Source organism: Tachyglossus aculeatus, chromosome 22, assembly GCF_015852505.1.
Source record: "Tachyglossus aculeatus isolate mTacAcu1 chromosome 22, mTacAcu1.pri, whole genome shotgun sequence".
In the NCBI taxonomy this organism is placed as follows: domain Eukaryota; kingdom Metazoa; phylum Chordata; class Mammalia; order Monotremata; family Tachyglossidae; genus Tachyglossus; species Tachyglossus aculeatus.
In genome coordinates this window covers 29,649,774-29,668,866 of record NC_052087.1, presented here as the reverse complement: position 1 = coordinate 29,668,866, position 19,093 = coordinate 29,649,774, and the positions used below count along the sequence as shown (strand labels likewise).

The following is a 19,093-nucleotide window of genomic DNA, read 5'->3' as shown; positions in this document are numbered from 1 at the left end:
CTAATAGCTACCCACTCATCAGCTCCTCAAGCAGAAACTCCTCATTTCTGGTTTAAAGGCACTCCATCGGCTTTCTCCCTCTCCTTCTACCTCACCCCAGCTTACCATTTCGTTCCTCTTAATCTACTCCCTGCACCTTTCTCAACCCTACTGCTTCCAACCCCTTGCTCACTCCCTTTCCCTTTCCCGAAACCCTCCCCCTCTTGAAAGTAATTCTCCTTAATTTCCAGGCCTTTCTGAAATCCCAGCTCCTCCGGGAGACCTTCCCTGATTAATTTTTCATCTTCCCAACCACAGCCTCAAAATGACCTCCCGAGCATTTCTGTGCCATCTCTTCTAGACTCGAAGCTCACTGTGGGCAGGGAAAATGTCTGACAATTCTGTTGTCCTCTCCCAAGAACTTAGTACTTAGCACCTTTGGAGTCAGGGGTCATGGATTCAGGTCTCTGCTCCGCAAATTGTCAGCTGGGTGACTTTGAGCGACTCTCGTGCCTCAGTTCCCTCATTTTGAGCGAGTCACTTCACTTTTTCGTGCCCCAGTTCCCTCATTTATCAAATGGGGATTGGGACTATGGGACCCTCGTGGTACAACCTGATCATGCCCTGTGACCTCCCCGGTGCTTAGAACAGTACTTTGCACGTGGTAAGCGTTTAATAAATGCCATCATTATTATTATTAATAATAAATACGATTGAGCGAAATAAGCTCGTTCTTTTGTCAGATAAGTGCTTTTCAATACTTATTCTTATTCGCTTGTTGGGTCCGTAAATCATTCTGCTTCGGGGCATCTTAATAAAAACAGTCTTCTAGACTGTGAGCCCACTGTTGGGTAGGGACCGTCTCTATACGTTGCCAACTTGTACTTCCCAAGCGCTTAGTACAGTGCTCTGCACACAGTAAGCGCTCAATACATACGATTGAATGAATGAATTTTACGCTTCCCAGATAAAAGACCCCCATGGAGAAGAACACAGCAGAGGCCCAAAGATGGAGCTCTCCTACATGTTACCTTCAGATACTGCATGCAGTGAGCAGGGGAAGAAAGATCAGAAACCATAAAAAGGGACTCATTCATTCATTCAATTGTATTTATTGAGCGCTTACTGTGTGCAGAGCACTGGACTAAGCGCTTGGGAAGTACAAGTTGGCAACAGATAGAGACGGTCCCTACCCAACAGCGGGCTCACAGTTTAGAAGGGGGAGACAGACAACGAAACAAAACATATTAACAAAATAAAATAAATAGAATATGTACAAATAAAATAGAGTAATAAATACGTACAAACATATATACATATATACAGGTGCTTTGGGGAGGGGGAGGAGGGGGCTCAGTCTGGGAAGGACTCAAAAGGACTGACTGAAAAGGACAACGGAGAAGGGTGAACACGACCCGGATCGGGGAAAAGATCGAGGGATACGCCGTTTCCTAGCAGGCAGGCCCCAACCTAGAGGCCCAGGAGGAGATAATAATAATAATAATGGCATTTATTAAGCGCTTACTATGTGCAAAGCACTGTTCGAAGCGCTGGGGAGGTTACAAGGTGATCAAGTTGTCCCACGGGGGGGCTCACAGTCTTCATCCCCATTTTACAGATGAGGGAACTGGGGCACAGAGAAGTTAAGTGACTTGCCCGAAGTCACACAGCTGACGGCTGGCAGGAGACGCGCGTTTCACTGTGCTACGCAAACGGGTACTTCAGTTCAGAGCAGCTGCTACAGGGCTTTGTATCCAGGAGGGGCTCAGGTAAGACTGCTGACTTCCTACCCATCATCATCAATCGTATTTATTGAGCGTTTACTGTGTGCAGAGCACTGTGCTAAGCGCTTAGCACTGTACTGTAGAACCCAAGGCTAGAGGGAGGCTTTGATGAGCTGACAATCAATCAATCAATCGCATTTATTCATTCATTAATTCATTCATTCAATCGTATTTATTAGCACTTACTGTGTGCAGAGCACCAGACTAAGCGCTTGGGAAGTCCAAGTTGGCAACATAGAGAGACAGTCCCTACCCAGCAATGGGCTCACAGTCTAGAAGGGGGAGACGGACAACAAAACAAAACATATTAACAAAATAAACTAAATAGAATAGTAATTTGATCAGTCAATCAATCAATCAATCACATTTATTGAGCACTTACTGTGTGCAGAGCACTAAGCGCTTGGGAAGTACAAGCTGGCAACCTAGAGAGACGGTCCCTACCCAACAGTGGGCTCACAGTCTAGAAAGACAGATACTCAAATAAATTATGGATACAGTCTTTTAGACTGTGAGCCCACTGTTGGGTAGGGACTGTCTCTATATGTTGCCAATTTGTACTTCCCAAGCGCTTAGTACAGTGCTCTGCACACAGTAAGCGCTCAATAAATACGATTGATGATGATGATGATGATGATACGGACATAAGAGCTACGGGGCTGAGGGTGGAGTGACTCCATCCCTCATCTAATCACCCCACATTTAATGGGGAAAGCAGCATAGCCTAGTCCTGGGAATCAGAGGACCTGGGTTCTAATCCCAGCTCTGCCAGCCGCCTGCTGTGTGGTCTTGGGCACATCGCTTCTCGGTGCCTCAGTTTCCTCAACTGCGAAATAAGAGCTCAATATATAATAATAATAATAATAATGGCATTTATTATCTCTTCTCCCGATCACTGATCAAAGAGAAGGGGTAGCACCCAGGAGTGGGAGGGGTTGCCTTGAATTTACTGAGCGCTTCCTGTGGGCAGAGCACTGTACTAAGCGCTTGGGAAAGTACAAGTTGGCAACATATAGAGACGGTCCCTACCCCACAGTGGGCTCACAGTCTAGAAGACAGACATTTGATGCTTGTGGAGTAGGCCCACCAAGTCCACAGCTCCCCGGTGTTCCTCCAGGACAAAAAGCTGTCCCCTAAGAGCCTGTATATATGTATATATGTTTGTACATATTTATTACTCTATTTATTTTACTTGTACATATCTATTCTATTTTATTTTGTTAGTATGTTTGGTCTTGTCTCCCCCTTTTCGACTGTGAGCCCACTGTTGGGTAGGGACTGTCTCTATATGTTGCCAACTTGTACTTCCCAAGCGCTTAGTACAGTGCTCTGCACACAGTAAGCGCTCAATAAATAGGATTGATGATGATGATGATCCTCGATAGCCCGAAAAGCCCTAACCCCCGGCTCTCTCCCCACACCCTAGTGACTCTGCCAACTACTTCATCCCTCCGCCGCGCCCTTACCTGCTTTAGGTGCTTCTTCAGCTCCACAGACTCGGGTTCCGGCAGGACGGGCAGGATCTCGGCATTGGTAGGGGCGATCACCTACACCGGGAAGAGCAGGATGGCTGCCGTCCGTCAAAAAGACGGTCCCCGCGGCACAAGAGGGGAGGAGCCGATTCCTTCGTCGCCAACAGAGTCCACCCTCGTGCCGCGGGGAGAGGCCACGGGGATCTTTTAGACTGTGAGCCCGCTGTTGGGTAGGGACTGTCTCTATATGTTGCCAATTTGTACTTCCCAAGCGCTTAGTACAGTGCTCTGCACATAGTAAGCGCTCAATAAATACGATTGATGATGATGATGATCCAGCCTGCCATACAGGGGCACAAACTCCCTATGGGAGCCAACACCCAGGCCCAAAGAGTGTTGTTTTTTTTTTTTTGATAGCATTTATTAAGCGCTTACTATGTGCAATGCACTGTTCCAAGCGCTGGGGAGGTTACAAGGTGATCGGGTTGTCCCACGGGGGGGGCTCACGGTCTTAATCCCCATTTTGCAGATGAGGTCACTGAGGCCCAGAGAAGTGACTTGCCCAAAGTCACACAGCTGGCAACTGGCGGAGCCGGGATTTGAACCCATGACCTCTGACTCCAAAGCCCGGGGCTCTTCCCGCTGAGCCACTGGGGGTGGGGCGGTGGGAGGGAAGGGGAGGAGAGATGGGGCTTTGCTCAGGAACTCGGAGATCAATCAATCAATCAATTGTATTTATTGAGCGCTTACTGTGTGCCGAGCACTGGACTAAGCGCTTGGGAAGTACAAGTTGGCAACATATAGAGACGGTCCCTATCCAACAGTGGGCTCACAGTCTAGAAGATCTGTTCAGAGTGGGAGGTACGTATTTATTACTCTATTTTATTTGTACATATTTATTTTATTTTGTTAATATGTTTTGTTGTCTGTCTCCCGCTTCCAGACTGTGAGCCCACTGCTGGGTAGGGACCGTCTCTGGATGTTGCCAACTTGGACTTCCCAAGCGCTCAGTCCAGTGCTCTGCACACAGTAAGCGCTCGATAAATACGATTGATTGATTAGTCCAGTGCTCTGCGCACAGTAAGCGCTCAATAAATACGACTGAATGAATGAATGAGTGAATGGGACAGCCACACAGTGGCAATTCTCACCATTCCCGGTGGACTTCTAGACTTCTTCTAGAAGTCTAGTCTTCTAGACTGTGAGCCCACTGCTGGGTAGGGACCGTCTCTATAGGTTGCCAACTTGGACTTCCCAAGCGCTTAGTCCAGTGCTCTGCACACAGTAAGCGCTCAATAAATACGATTGATTGGAGCAAAATAAAGCAGCGGCGGCTGTTCCTCTAAAGCACTCGCGTTCCTCCCCTGGAGAGGTAGATTATCTGGGGCCCAACGTTCAGCGGCAGAGACCACCGGCCCCCCACAACCCCCGATCCCCAACTCCGCGTCCCGAGCCCTGTTGCTGCTCTCACCCTGCTGCAGTCCAGATCCACCAGCCACACATCATCTGGCATTTTGAAGTCCAGTTTGTAGAGGAAGAAGCTGGCGGGAACACCAATGATGTAGGGGGTCGGAGCGAGGAGCAGCTGCGGACGAAACAGAGGGGGATGAGGCGCAGGGGTGGCTTGCCCACTCCTGGCTAAAGCCCCCGTGCCAAATGGGGCAGGAATTACTTGTCGTTCAGGGCTGGTGATCAATCAATCAATCAATCAATCAATCGGATTTATTGAGCGCTTACTGTGTGCAGAGAGCACTGGACTAAGCGCTTGGGAAGTACAAGCTGGCAACATATAGAGACAGTCCCTACCCACAGTCTAGAAGGGGGAGACAGAGAACAAAACCAAACGTACTAACAGAATAAAATAAATAGAATAGATAGGTACAAGTAAAATAAATAGTCATAAATATGTACAAACATATATATGTATATTCAGGTGCTGTGGGGAAGGGAAGGAGGTAAGATGGGGGGGTGGAGAGGGGGGCGAGGGGGAGAGGAAGGAAGGGGCTCAGTCTGGGAAGGCCTCCTGGAGGAGGTGAGCTCTCAGCAGGGCCTTGAAGGGAGGAAGAGAGCGAGCTTGGCGGATGGGCAGAGGGAGGGCATTCCAATCAATCAATCAATCGTATTTATTGAACGCCTACTGTGTGCAGAGCACCGTACTAAGCGCTTGGGAAGTACAAGTTGGCAGTCCGTTCCAGCTTTTAATAATAATAACGGCATTTATTAAGCGCTTACTATGTGCAAAGCACCGTTCTAAGCGCTGGGGAGGTGACAAGGTGATCGGGTTGTCCCAGGGGGGGCTCACAGTCTTCACCCCCATTTTCCAGATGAGGGAACCGAGGCCCAGAGAAGTGAAGTGACTTGCCCAAAGTCACCCAGCTGACAGTTGGCGGAGCCGGGATTTGAACCCCTGACCTCTGACTCCAAAGCCCGGGCTCTTTCCACTGAGCCACGCTGCTTCTCCATAGGCTTTTAGGCTCAGACCAGGGAAAAGTCAATACTTCACAGGAGACTGCCCTTCCCCTCCCGATGAGCAGGGTGAGAGGATCTCTTTGTAATTTATTTATTTTTTCATATTGCCGTCTGTCTCTCCCTCCGGATTGTAAGCTCACTGCATTCACTCACTCATTCATTCACTCAATCGTATTTATTGAGCGCTTACTGTGTGCTGAGCACTGTACTAAGCGCTTGGGAAGCAGAAGCCGGCAACATACGGAGGCGGTCCCTACCCAACAACGGGCTCACAGTCTATTCTAGTCACATCATCATTCATTCAATCGCATTTATTGAGCGCTTACTGTGTGCAGAGCACTGTACTAAGCGCTTGGGAAGTACAAGTCGGCGACATATAGAGACGGTCCCTACCCAACAACGGGCTCACGGTCTAGAAGTGGGAGCCAGACAACAAAACAAAACAAGTAGACAGGTGTCAAAACCGTCAGAATAAATAGAATTATAGCTATATGCACATCATTAATAAAATAGAGTAGTAAATATGTACAAGTAAAATAAAGTAATAAATCTGTACAAATATATATACAAATATATACGAGTGAGAAGCAGTGGAAAGAACCCGGTTTTGGTAGTCAGAGGTCATGGGTTCTAATCCCGGCTCCCTCGCTTGTCAGCTGTGTGACTTTGGGCAAGTCACTTAACTTCTCTGTGCCTCAGTTACCTCATCCGGAAAATGGGAATTACGGCTGTGAGCCCCACGTGGGACGACCTGATTACCTAGCATCCACCCGAGCGCTTAGAACAGTGCTTGGCACATAGTAAGCGCTTAACAAATGCCATCATCACCATCACCAAGTGCTGTGGGGAGGGGAAGGGGATACGGCGGTGGCGGGGGCAATGGGGAGGGGAGGGGGAGAGGAAAAAGGGTAAGCGCTCAATAAGTACGATTGAATGAATGTGGGCAGGGAATGGATCTGTTTATTGTTATCGTGTGCTCTCTCAAGCGCTTAGTACAGTGCTGTGCACACAGTAAGCGCTTAATAAATACGACTGACTGAATGAATGAATGAGAGCTGGAACGGACTGCCAACTTGTACTTTTAGACTGTGAGCCCACTGTTGGGTAGGGACTGTCTCTATATGTTGCCAACTTGGACTTCCCAAGCGCTCAGTACAGTGCTCTGCACACAGTAAGCGCTCAATAAATACGACTGATTGATTGATTGATTGAGAGGAAGAGAAACCAGGCTCCACAGCTAACTTAGACTTCAGCCCTTTCCCCCCGGTGACCCAGGCCTTTGGTCGCGAGAAGCAGCGTGGCTCATCATCATCATCAATCGTATTTATTGAGCGCTTACTATGTGCAGAGCACTGTACTAAGCGCTTGGGAAGTACAAATTGGCAACACACAGAGACAGTCCCTGCCCAACAGTGGGCTCACGGTCTAAAAGGGGGAGACAGAGAACAAAACCAAACATACTAACAAAATAAAAGAAATAGAATAGATATGTACAAGCAAAATAAATAGAGTAATAAATATGTACAGTGGAAAGAGCCCGGGCTTGGGTGTCTGAGGTCGTGGGTTCTAATCCCGGCTTCCGCCACCTGTCTGCTGGGCGACTTTGGGCCAGTCACTTCACTTCTCTGAACCTTAGTTACCTCATCTGGGAAATGGGGATGAAGACTGTGAGCCCCACGCGGGCCAGCCCCATCACCTGGTATCTCCCCGGGGCTCTTGGCACATAGTAAGCGCTTAACAGATGCCGTCATTATAATACGATAATTATTATTATTAGAAGTGATTCTTTCACTCAGCAGTACCTGTCGGGAAGCAGTACTAGGGGTGCTGTATTAGGGTCGGAGGGGTGCGGGTTCAAGTTCTCCTGGAAATTGGGAATTCTCTCGCACCAAATCCACTCTGGAGCAGATTGCTCTGTCTAGCCTCCCACCCCCCGGCACCAAATGGGCTGAGAGCTCACTGAAAATAGAAATGGTAAGCCCACTCTCCGAGGTTTGCCTCTCGGCGTCTAGTACACTCCGTGCGCGTTCCAAAAATACGCACCCGTTTGTCCCATTTCCTGACCGAACAGCAGGCTCACAGACTTCCTGCCGGCAGTGAGCAGGTCTACCAGCTCTATCACGTGGCACGCGGGAGAAGCAGCGTGGCTCGGTGGGAAGAGCCCGGGCTTTGGAGTCGGAGGTCATGGGTTCAAATCCCAGCTCCGCCACTTGTCAGCTGCGTGACTTGGGGCAAGTCACTTCACTAGAGAAGCAGCGAGGCTCAGCGGAAAGAGCCCGGGCTTGGGAGTCAGAGGTCAGGGGTTCAAACCCCGGCTCTGCCACTTGTCAGCTGGGTGACTTTGGGCAAGTCACTTCACTTCTCTGGGCCTCAGTGACCTCATCTGTAAAATGGGGATGAAGACTGTGAGCCCCCACCGTGGGACAACCTGATCACCTTGTAACCTCCCCGGCGCTTAGAACAGTGCTTTGCACAGAGTAAGCGCTTAATATATGCCATTATTATTATTCTCTGGGCCTCAGTTACCTCATCTCTAAAACGGGGATGAAGACTGTGAGCCCCCACTGTGGGACAACCTGATCACCTTGCAACCTCACCAGCGCTTAGAACAGTGCTTTGCACATAGTAAGCACTTAATAAATGCCATTATTATTATTATTATTATTATTCTCTGGGCCTCAGTTACCCCACCTCTATGTTGCAAACTTGGATTTCCCAAGCGCTTAGTACAGTGCTCTGCACACAGTAAGTGCTCAATAAATACGAATGAATGAATGAATCTCTAAAATGAGGATTAAGACTGTGAGCCCCCTGTGGGACAACCTGATCACCTTGTAACGTCCCCGGCGCTTAGATCAGTGCTTTGCACATAGTAAGCGCTTAATAAATGCCATTATTACTATTATTATTCTCTGGGCCTCAGTTACCTCATCTCTAAAACGGGGATGAAGACTGTGAGCCCCCTGTGGGACAACCTGATCACCTTGTAACCTCCCCAGCGCTTAGAACAGTGCTTTGCACATAGTAAGCGCTTAATAAATGCCATTATTATTATTATTATTAGTCTCTGGGCCTCAGTTACCTCATCTGTAAAATGAGGATTAAGACTGTGAGCCCTCTGTGGGACAACCTGATCACCTTGTAACTTCCCCAGCACTTAGAACAGTGCTTTGCACATAGTAAGCACTTAATAAATGCCATCATCATTATTATTATTAGTCTCTGGGCCTCAGTTACCTCATCTGTAAAATGGGGATTAAGACTGTGAGCTCCCTGTGGGACAACCTGATTGCCTTGTAACCTCCCCAGCACTTAGAACAGTGCTTTGCACATAGTAAGCGCTTAATAAATGCCATCATTATTATTATTATTATTATTCTCCGGGCCTCAGTTACCTCATCTGTAAAATGAGGATTAAGACTGTGAGCCCCCTGTGGGACAACCTGATCGCCTTGTAACCTCCCCAGCGCTTAGAACAGTGCTTTGCACATAGTAAGCGCTTAATAAATGCCATCATTATTATTACCTGTAAAATGGGGATTAAGACTGTGAGCCCCCTGTGGGACAACCTGATCGCCTTGTAACCTCCCCAGCGCTTAGAACAGTGCTTTGCACATAGTAAGCGCTTAATAAATGCCATCGTTATTATTATTATTAGTCTCTGGGCCTCAGTTACCTCATCTCTAAAATGAGGATTAAGACTGTGAGCCCCCCGTGGGACAACCTGATCACCTTGTAACCTCCCCAGCGCTTAGAACAGTGCTTTGCACATAGAAAGCGCTTAATAAATGCCATCATTATTATTATTATTAGTCTCTGGGCCTCAGTTACCTCACCTGTAAAATGAGGATGAAGACTGTGAGCCCCCTGTGGGACAACCTGATCGCCTTGTAACCTCCCCAGTGCTTAGAACAGTGCTTTGCACATAGTAAGCGCTTAATAAATGCCATCAAAATTATTATTATTATTAGTCTCTGGGCCTCAGTTACCTCATCCGTAAAATGAGGATTAAGACCGTGAGCCCCGTGGGACAACCTGATCACCTTGTAACCTCCCCAGCGCTTAGAACAGTGCTTTGCACATAGTAAGCGCTTAATAAATACCATCATTATTATTATTACAATTATTATTACTTGCCCAAGCGCACAGTACCATCCTCTGGAACACGGTAAGGGCTCAATAAATACCGTCGCTTGACCGATGAATTCCCTAACCCAATAACTGACATTATCATCGGCAGCAGCAGCGGCAGAGAGCTGGACAGAGAGAATGAAGGTCCTCTAGACCGTAAGCTCATTATGGGCAGGGAACACGTCTGCTAATTCTGTTGCACTGTACGCTCCCAAGCGCTCGGTACAGAGCTCTGTATGAAGTAAGTACTCAATAAATAATAATAATAATGGCATTTATTAAGCGCTTACTATGTGCAAAGCACTGTTCTAAGCACTGGGGAATTTACAAGGTGATCAGGTTGTCCCACGGGGGGCTCACGGTCTTCACCCCCTTTTCCGGACGAGGTCACTGAGGCCCAGAGAAGTGAAGTGACTTGCCCAAAGTCACACAGCTGACAACTGGTGAGCGAGAAGCAGCGTGGCTCAGTGGGAAGAGCCCGGGCTTTGGAGTCAGAGGTCACGGGTTCAGATCCCGGCTCCGCCAATTGTCAGCTGGGTGACTTTGGGCAGGTCACTTCACTTGTCTGGGCCTCGGTGACCTCATCTGGAAAATGGGGATTAAGACTGTGAGCCCCCCCATGGGACAACCTGATCACCTTGTAACCTCCCCAGTGCTTTGCACATAGTAAGCGCTTAATAAATGCTATCATTATTATTTATTATAACTGGAGGAGCCGGGATTTGAACCCATGACCTCTGACTCCAAAGCCCGGGCTCTTTCCACTGAGCCCCGCCGCTTCTCTACAAATGACTGATTGATTCGTTGAGTCTGGGGGAGACAGAGCCACAAAGGAGCTAGTGCTTGCTTCACTTGCTTTTAGACTGTGAGCCCACTGTTGGGTAGGGACCGTCCCTATATGTTGCCATCTTGTACTTCCCAAGCGCTTAGTACAGTGCTCTGCACACAGTAAGCGCTCAATAAATACGATTAATAGATTGATTCAACAATTGCAAAACCAAATAAGAGATGACAGAGACGTGGGTCACCGTCACACCGCCGTGGCTTGGGCCGGAGGTCGTCGGGCCCGTCCCCAGGAAGGCGAGGCGGCGGCCGGGCCCCGACCGGAGGTCTCCCGGAGACTTACCTGCTCCGCGGACGCCATGCAGGTGGGAAGCAGGGGGATGACCGGGAACATGTACTCCAGGGGGTAGATCATCGCCACGAAGGCCATCACCGACATGGACAGGGCGTTGTAGTCTCGGGATTGCAGCACCACCTGATTGAACCCACACCCCACCAAAAGGATCACTCTCGGCCCGAAATAAGATCTGAAAAGCCCCGTGCCCCCTTTCCTCCCCACCCCGACCCCTAATTTAAGGTCCCGGGCTCACCGTTCCCCCTCCCCTACTACACCGTCCGCTCCTTGAGGGCAGGGATCGTGTCCACCCGCTCTGCTGTAGTGTGTCTTCCCCAGCGCTTAGTACGGTGGAGAAGCAGCGAGGCTCGGTGGAAAGAGCGCGGGCTTTGGAGTCAATCAATCAATCAATCAATCAATCGTATTTATTGAGCGCTTACTGTGTGCAGAGCACTGTACTAAGCGGGCTTTGGAGTCAATCAATCAATCAATCAATCGTATTTATTGAGCGCTTACTGTGTGCACAGCACTGTACTAAGCGCTTGGCAACAGATAGAAACGGTCCCTACCCAACAGTAAGCTCACAGTCTAGAAAGACCGACACTCAAATAAATTATGGATACGGACGTAAGAGCTATGGGGCGGAGGGTGGCGTGACTCCGTCCCTCATCTAATCACCTCCCATTTAATGGGGGAAGCGGCATAGCCCAGTCCTGGGAATCAGAGGACCTGGAGCCAGAGGTCGTGGGTTCAAATCCCGCCTCCGCCACTTGTCAGCTGGGCGACTTTGGGCAAGTCGCTTCACTTCTCTGGGCCTCAGTTATCCCGTCGGCAAAATGGGGATGGAGGTGGTGAGCTCCCCGGGGGACAACCTGATCACCTCGTAACCTCCCCAGCGCTTAGAACAGTGCTTGGCACGTAGTAAGCGCTTAATAAATGCCATTATTACTACTGTTATTATTACAGTGCTCTGCACACAGTAGGCGCTCGATAAATAATAATAAGAATAATAATGATGGTATTTGTTAAGTGCTTACTATGTGCCAAGCACTGTTCTAAGCGCTGGGGAGGTTACAAGGTGATCAGGTTGTCCCACGTGGGGCTCACGGTCTCAATCCCCATTTTACCGATGAGGTCACCGAGGCCCAGAGAATAATAATAATAATAATGATGGCATTTATTAAGCGCTTACTACGTGCCAAGCACTGTTCTAAGCACTGGGGAGGTTACAAGGTGATCAGGTTGTCCCATGGGGGGCTCACAGTTTTAATCCCCATTTTACAGATGAGGTAACTGAGGCCCAGAGAATAATAATAATAATAATAATGACATTTATTAAGCGCTTACTGTGTGCAAAGCACTGTTCTAAGCGCTGGGGAGGTTACAAGGTGATCAGGTTGTCCCACGGGGTGGGGGGCTCAGTCTTAATCCCCATTTTACAGATGAGGTAACTGAGGCCCAGAGAATAATAATAATAATAATAATGACATTTATTAAGCGCTTACTATGTGCAAAGCACTGTTCTAAGCGCTGGGGAGGTTACAAGGTGATCAGGTTGTCCCACGGTGGTGGGGGCTCACAGTCTTAATCCCCATTTTCCAGATGAGGTAACTGAGGCCCAGAGAATAATAATAATAATAATGACATTTATTAAGCGCTTACTATGTGCAAAGCACTGTTCTAAGCGCTGGGGAGGTTACAAGGCGATCAGGTTGTCCCACGGCGGGGGGCTCACAGTCTTAATCCCCATTTTCCAGATGAGGGAACTGAGGCCCAGAGAAGTGACTTGCCCAAAGTCACCCAGCTGACAACTGGAGGAGTTGGGATTGGAACCCATGACCTCTGACTCCAAAGCCCGGGCTCCTTCCACCGAGCCACGCTGCCTCCCTGGAAAGCTTAGGGAGGGGAATCAATCTTTCAGTGGTGACCAGAATGATTGATTCCACTCTCTAAGATTCCCAGTTCCTCTTCCTCCTACCCCGGGCTCACCCCTAAAGGTCGACCCGCCGCCGCTCCGTCTCCTCCAGAGGAAGCAAAGAAGAACGTCCCGGCTTTCCGACCTCCCAAGCCAGAGCCGCGGCCGGAGGGGAAGGGGCCTCTCACCTTGTGCTCCAGCAAGATGCAGGACAACACCTGCAGGCAGGCCTCCACCCCCAACAGCTCCAAGGGCAGGTGCAGGGGGAAGTCCACCAAGGTGAAGCGAGACGGGTCGGGAAGAGCAAAGGTCAGGGCCGGCTGCAGTTCCTGGGGCAGGACTTCGACGTCCACCCGCTTCTGGCCGGAGACGGGCACCGGGGAGCGCAGCAACCGGTAGATCCAGGCCTCGATTTCCCGCAGGTCGTGCAGAAGCGCGCTGGGCTTCTCCTCCAGCAGCAGGGAGCCCGTGAAGATGCGCCACATCGTGTCCCTGGGGCCCGGCCAACACGGGTCAGGGGCTTGGGACGCGGGAGGCCGATTCCCATTCCACCCCAAGTCGCCCGGAGTAAGGGACACGAGGGCCAGGCCGGGACGCGGGGCAGGTTGAGAGCCCGGGCTGCTCGGAGCACCGCCCTCCCGCCCATCGAGAACGTGAAATCCCCAGGCTCCTTTTCCCAACAGGGTTTGGTTTAGGTGGTGGGAGAAGGAGAAGAAAGGGGTGGGAAAATCTCCCAACTCCCTCTGGCTTAATGAGTGACGGACCTCCCGCCCATCGAGAACGTGAAATCCCCAGGCTCCTTTTCCCAACAGTGTTTGGGTTAGGTGGAGGGAGAAGGAGAAGAAAGGGGTGGCAAAATCTCCCAACTCCCTCCGGCTTAACGAGTGACGGACCTCCCGCCCATCGAGAACGTGAAATCCCCAAGCTCCTTTTCCCAACAGGGTTTGGGTTACATGGAGGGAGAAGGAGAAGAACGGGATGGCAAAATCTCCCAACTCCCTCCTGCTTCACGAGTGACGGACCTCCCGCCCATCGGGAACGTGAAATCCCCAGGCTCCTTTTCCCATTAGGTGGAGGGGGAAGGAGAAGAAAGGGGTGGCAAAATCTCCCAACTCCCTCCGGCTTAACGAGTGACGGACCTCCCGCCCATCGAGAACGTGAAATCCCCAGGCTCCTTTTCCCAACAGGATTTGGTTTAGGTGGAGGGAGAAGGAGAAGAAAGGGGTGGCAAAATCTCCCAACTCCCTCCGGCTTCACGAGTGACGGGCCTCCCGCCCATCGAGAACGTGAAATCCCCAGGCTCCTTTTCCCAACAGGGATTGGTTTAGGTGGAGGGAGAAGGAGAAGAAAGGGATGGCAAAATCTCCCGGCTCCCTGCTTAACGAGTGACGGACCTCCTGCCCACCGAGAACGTGAAATCCCCAGGCTCCTTTTCCCAACAGGATTTGGTTTAGGTGGCGGGAGAAGGAGAAGAAAGGGGTGGCAAAATCTCCCAACTCCCTCCGGCCTAACGAGTGACGGACCTCCCACCCATCGAGAACGTGAAATCCCCAGGCTCCTTTTCCCAACAGGGTTTGGGTTAGGTGAAGGGAGAAGGAGAAGAAAGGGGTGGCAAAATCTCCCAACTCCCTCTGGCTTCACGAGTGACGGACCTCCCGCCCATCGAGAACGTGAAATCCCCAGGCTCCTTTTCCCAACAGGGTTTGGTTTAGGTGGAGGGAGAAGGAGAAGAAAGGGGTGGCAAAATCTCCCAACTCCCTCCGGCTTCACGAGTGACGGACCTCCCGCCCATCGAGAACGTGAAATCCCCAGGCTCCTTTTCCCAACAGGGTTTGGGTTAGGTGGAGGGAGAAGGAGAAGAAAGGGGTGGCAAAATCTTCCAACTCCCTCCTGCTTCACGAGTGACGGACCTCCCGCCCATCGAGAACGTGAAATCCCCTGGCTCCTTTTCCCAACAGGGTTTGGGTTATGTGGAGGGAGAAGGAGAAGAAAGGGGTGGCAAAATCTTCCAACTCCCTCCGGCTTCACGAGTGACGGACCTCCCACCCATCGAGAACGTGAAATCCCCAGGCTCCTTTTCCCAACAGGGTTTGGGTTAGGTGGAGGGAGAAGGAGAAGAAAGGGGTGGCAAAATCTCCCGGCTCCCTCCTGCTTAACGAGTGACGGACCTCCCGCCCATCGGGAACATGAAATCCCCTGGCTCCTTTTCCCAACAGGGATTGGTTTAGGTGGAGGGAGAAGGAGAAGAAAGGGATGGCAAAATCTCCCGGCTCCCTGCTTAACGAGTGACGGACCTCCTGCCCACCGAGAACGTGAAATCCCCAGGCTCCTTTTCCCAACAGGATTTGGTTTAGGTGGCGGGAGAAGGAGAAGAAAGGGGTGGCAAAATCTCCCAACTCCCTCCGGCCTAACGAGTGACGGACCTCCCGCCCATCGAGAACGTGAAATCCCCAGGCTCCTTTTCCCAACAGGGTTTGGGTTAGGTGAAGGAAGAAGGAGAAGAAAGGGGTGGCAAAATCTCCCAACTCCCTCTGGCTTCACGAGTGACGGACCTCCCGCCCATCGAGAACGTGAAATCCCCAGGCTCCTTTTCCCAACAGGGTTTGGGTTAGGTGGAGGGAGAAGGAGAGGAAAGGGATGGCAAAATCTCCCAACTCCCTCCGGCTTCACGAGCGACGGACCTCCCGCCCATCGAGAACGTGAAATCCCCAGGCTCCTTTTCCCAACAGGGTTTGGTTTAGGTGGCGGGAGACGAAAGGGGTGGCAAAATCTCCCAACTCCCTCCTGCTTAACGAATAGATGGATAACTCCAGTCCCCGCAACATTCCCTTTGTCTCAATCACAGGATCCCGAGGCTCAAAGGACGGCCGATCCCCTACCCCCTTCCCTCCATCCCGTTCTTTCTCTTCTAGACCGCCCCCCGCCCCGCCGCCGTCCCGGGAACAGACTCCGGGTGAGGAGGATCCCCTACCTCTGCACGCCCCGAGGGACGGCCAGCTTCTTGCCCAGGAGTCGCTCACTACAGCAGTCCACTAGACGCTTGAGGGTGTACAGACACTCCCGGAAGGTGGTGAAGAAGGGGTAGTGGCTGAGCACGCACAAGGAGGTCAAGGTGCTGTTGCGAGAGCGGCTGCCCGCTCGGGCCCGGCGCTTGGCGCGTGGGGACTGACTGAGATCGGGGGTGGAGTCGGCGCTGGGGGGCCGCGGGGCCGGGCCGCTCTCCGAGCCCTCGGTGCCCGTCTCCTCCGGGACGGGGGCGGCCTTGGGCGCCTCCCGCCCGCGGTGCCCCGCCCCGCCCTCCGAGCCCTTCTCCTTGGGCACCCGCTTCTGGAAGGAGCGGTAGAAGTTGACGCAGATGCCGTAGCGGGTGACGCCCGTGTCCTTGTCGGTGAGGGTGAAGACGAAGGAGGTGTCGTCTCGCAGGCTCGTCCGCCGCTGCCGCACGCTCAGGCATCCCTCCGGCTGGCAGAAGAACACCACGTCCGGGGGCAGCGGGAATTCCGGATAATCCTCCAACGGGTACCGCCGCAGCAATTCGGGGGTCTGGGCGACGCTGTCGCTGCTCGGTTGCCTGAGAGACAGGAGAGCGACCCGGTTACCCTAGGGCGGAAGGCCCGACCGAATTTCAATCACGGCTGCTAAATAAAGCTCAAATTACCATTTTGTTTAAGGCCCGAGACCTTGAGGGGCGAGGGGACCGTGTGCCCAGACTAGCCGACGGATTAAATTAGGCCCCTGAAGTCTCTGAGGCATTCATTCCCACGCCGAAGGCAAAATGAGAGAAAATAAAAGCCGAACTTGGCCGGTCCTGGTTTCAGGCACGACCACAAAAATCGCTGAGCTGGGGGAAGGGGGCATGGATTGTTATCCCCATTTTACAGCCGGGAATACTGAGGCACAAAGCCATTCCATGACTTGCTCGAATTCCAACCGTGGCAATCGGAGTGAATTGGAATTTTATCTTCCCCCAAATAAATGCTGTTCTGTGGACCAGTCTCTTCTCATGAAGGCAGCAAGGAGCACAGCACTGAACTCTAACGGAAGGAGAATACGCTCTCTCTATAATAATAATAATGGCACTTATTAAGCGCTTACTGTGTGCAAGGCACTGTTCTAAGCGCTGGGTGATCAGGTTGTCCCACAGGGGGCTCGCAGTCTCCATCCCCATTTTCCAGATGAGGGAACTGAGGCCCAGCGAAGTGACTTGCCCAAAGTCACACAGCTAAGTGATTCGAACCCACGACCTCGGACTCCAAAGTCCGTGCGCTTTCCACTGAGCCACGCTGCTTCTCATCGAGGTAATCAATCAATCAATCGTATTTATTGAGCGCTTACTGTGTGCAGAGCACTGGACTAAGCGCCGGGGAAGTACAAGTTGGCAACGTCTAGAGACAGTCCCTACCCAACGTCATCAATCATATTTATTGAGCGCTTACTATGTGCAGAGCACTGTACTAAGCGCTTGGGAAGTACAAATTGGCAACATATAGAGGCAGTCCCTACCCAACAGTGGGCTCACAGTCTAAAAGAGTGGGCTCACAGTCTAAAAGGGGGAGGTAAGGGGGAGGTAAGGCACTTGGTGGGGTGGAATGAGGGCTCCGGCTCCTCGTGAAAGCGGGGAGGAGAATTTTAGAGCCGGAGGAAGACGAAAGGGCAGAACCCTGACTTTCCCATCTCTGTTGACGGCACTACCATCCTTCCCGTCTCACAAGCCCGCAACCTTGGTGTCATCCTCGACTCCGCTCTCTCATTCACCCCTCACATCCAAGCCGTCACCAAAACCTGCCGGTCTCAGCTCCGCAACATTGCCAAGATCCGCCCTTTCCTCTCCATCCAAACCGCTACCCTGCTCATTCAAGCTCTCATCCTATCCCGTCTGGACTACTGCACTAGCCTTCTCTCTGATCTCCCATCCTCGTGTCTCTCTCCACTTCAATCCATACTTCATGCTGCTGCCCGGATTATCTTTGTCCAGAAACGCTCTGGACATATTACTCCCCTCCTCAAAAACCTCCAATGGCTACCGATCAATCTGCGCATCAGGCAGAAACTCCTCACCCTGGGCTTCCAGGCTGTCCATCACCTCACCCCCTCCTACCTCACCTCCCTTCTCTCCTTCTACTGCCCAGCCCGCACCCTCCGCTCCTCCACCGCTGATCTCCTCACTGTACCTCGTTCTCGCCTGTCCCGCCGTCGACCCCCGGCCCACGTCATCCCCCGGGCCTGGAATGCCCTCCCTCTGCCCCTCCGCCAAGCTCGCTCTCTTCCTCCCTTCAAGGCCCTGCTGAGAGCTCACCTCCTCCAGGAGGCCTTCCCAGACTGAGCCCCTTCCTTCCTCTCCCCCTCGTCCCCCTCTCCATCCCCCATCTCACCTCCTTCCCTTCCCCACAGCACCTGCATATATGTATATATGGTTGTACATATTTATTACTCTATTTATTTATTTATTTATTTATTTTACTTGTACATTTCTATCCTATTTATTTTATTCTGTTGGTATGTTTGGTTCTGTTCTCTGTCTCCCCCTTGTAGACTGTGAGCCCACTGTTGGGTAGGGACTGTCTCTATGTGTTGCCAATTTGTACTTCCCAAGCGCTTAGTACAGTGCTCTGCACATAGTAAGCGCTCAATAAATACGATTGATTGATTGATTGATAACCTCGGCTTCGAACCCCTACGGTTAGATACCTGGCTCCAATGATCACAAGGTAGTCAAGCAACCGGGGACAGCTCTTCTTCTTCTGCACCATGGCGCCGACCCAAGTCACCGGCTCATCTCAGGGAACCTTCAGGGCATCGGGCCAGGAATGGCTGGCCCGGCTGGGCCCGGAAAACACTAGAAATTTCAGTGACGCCAATCTAGGAGGACAAAAACACCTGTAAGTCGCCATCCCTTTGCCTAGACGGCTGACACTTCGCTTCCCGTCGCCCAGTCCTGGATCCTCAGATGGAACTGAGAGTGCTTACTAGAGTGCTTTGCACAGAGTAAATGCTCAATACATGTGACTGAATGAATGAATCAAAGACGGAAATCAGCCAAAGAGGAGTCAGTCCCACTTAGAGAGCTTCCACAGCCCAGGGTCCCGAATAATAATAATAATAATGGCATTTATTAGGCGCTTACTATGTGCAAAGCACTGTTCTAAGCGCTGGGGAGGTTACAAGGTGATCAGGTTGTCCCGCGGGGGGCTCACAGTCTTCACCCCCATTTTACAGATAAGGGAAC

At 51.3% G+C, this 19,093-nt stretch overlaps 1 protein-coding gene across 39 annotated transcripts in view; it reads right to left on the bottom strand.

Annotated features, from left to right (window-relative positions):
• Positions 1 to 18,722, bottom strand: part of MADD (MAP kinase activating death domain) — a 66,923-nt gene extending 48,201 nt beyond the window's left edge. For all 39 annotated transcript variants that reach the window (XM_038764164.1, XM_038764165.1, XM_038764169.1 and 36 more), the window contains exons 1-6: positions 18,556 to 18,722; positions 15,839 to 16,438; positions 13,056 to 13,359; positions 10,962 to 11,093; positions 4,707 to 4,820; positions 3,230 to 3,310 (exon numbers count right to left, since the gene is read on the bottom strand). In XM_038764164.1, coding sequence (XP_038620092.1) covers positions 3,230 to 3,310; positions 4,707 to 4,820; positions 10,962 to 11,093; positions 13,056 to 13,359; positions 15,839 to 16,438; positions 18,556 to 18,617 — 1,293 coding nt within the window. In that variant the 5' untranslated portion in view covers positions 18,618 to 18,722. The remainder of the gene's footprint in view (positions 1 to 3,229; positions 3,311 to 4,706; positions 4,821 to 10,961; positions 11,094 to 13,055; positions 13,360 to 15,838; positions 16,439 to 18,555) is intronic.
• Between the last annotated feature and the right edge of the window lie 371 nt (positions 18,723 to 19,093).